At 69.2% G+C, this 749-nt stretch overlaps 1 protein-coding gene across 1 annotated transcript in view; it reads left to right on the top strand.

Annotated features, from left to right (window-relative positions):
• The window catches only part of EMH_0055160 (uncharacterized protein), a gene marked incomplete at both ends in the record, with an annotated part of 2476 nt that overhangs the window by 1040 nt on the left and 687 nt on the right, over window positions 1–749 (top strand). Inside the window, one exon of the mRNA XM_013497202.1 lies at window positions 155–567. Within this exon, the coding sequence (XP_013352656.1) occupies window positions 155–567 (413 nt within the window). The remainder of the gene's footprint in view (window positions 1–154; window positions 568–749) is intronic.

The following is a 749-nucleotide window of genomic DNA, read 5'->3' as shown; positions in this document are numbered from 1 at the left end:
GGCTCCCCCAGTACCCTCTTGCCTACGGGGGCCCCCAGAGGGGCCCCCCGGGGGCCCCCCTCTCAGCCTTCAACACCGCTACACAGCAGCCCAAGAGATGGGGGCCCCCCGTCCTCCCCTGTATTAACAGAGGGGCCCCTTGAGGGGCCCCCAGCTCTTTACAAGTCCTCCTCTCGCCGCCGACGCAGCAGCAGCAGCAGCAGCAGCAGCAGCAGCAGCAGCAGCAAGGAGAGGCCTCTGAAAGCAGGCAGCAGCAAAAGGGGAGGCCCCAGGGCCTCTAAGAGAGGGGGGGCCCCCGCAACCCCGTCGCCGGCAAAATCGGGGGGCCCCCTCGGTGAAGGAGGATCAGAGGTGTTGGGGGTGCCGCTGAAGGCGACCCCCACGGAGGTGTCTCAGCAGACACTGCAGGTCGAGTCTTCTCTCTTCTCCCGCAGCAGCAGCAGCAGCAGCAGCAGCAGCAGCAGCAGCAGCAGTATGGCTCTCGAGGCTCTGCCAACGCCGAGGCCAACTCAGGGGCCCCCGGGGGGCCCCCGTCCCCGCCAGCCTGCTGCAGATACACCCCGCGGTGTCTATACCCAAATCTCAGCGACCAAAAGGGGGGCCCCCCACCAGGGGCCCCCCAGCTGGGGCCCCCCTGGCGCCACCCTCTTTAAATCGAGGGCGCCCTCGGGGGCCCCCATGGGGGCCCCCACAGGGGCCCCCACAGGGGCCCCCTTAGGGGCCCCCATAGGGTTTATGACGGGGTTTGC

The sequence above is a fragment of the Eimeria mitis genome, genomic scaffold (genome assembly GCF_000499745.2).
Source record: "Eimeria mitis Houghton genomic scaffold, Emh_scaff2531, whole genome shotgun sequence".
Classification (NCBI taxonomy): Eukaryota; Apicomplexa; class Conoidasida; order Eucoccidiorida; family Eimeriidae; genus Eimeria; species Eimeria mitis.
The sequence above is the reverse complement of the archived record's forward strand: the minus strand, read 5'-3'. Positions and strand labels throughout refer to the sequence as shown.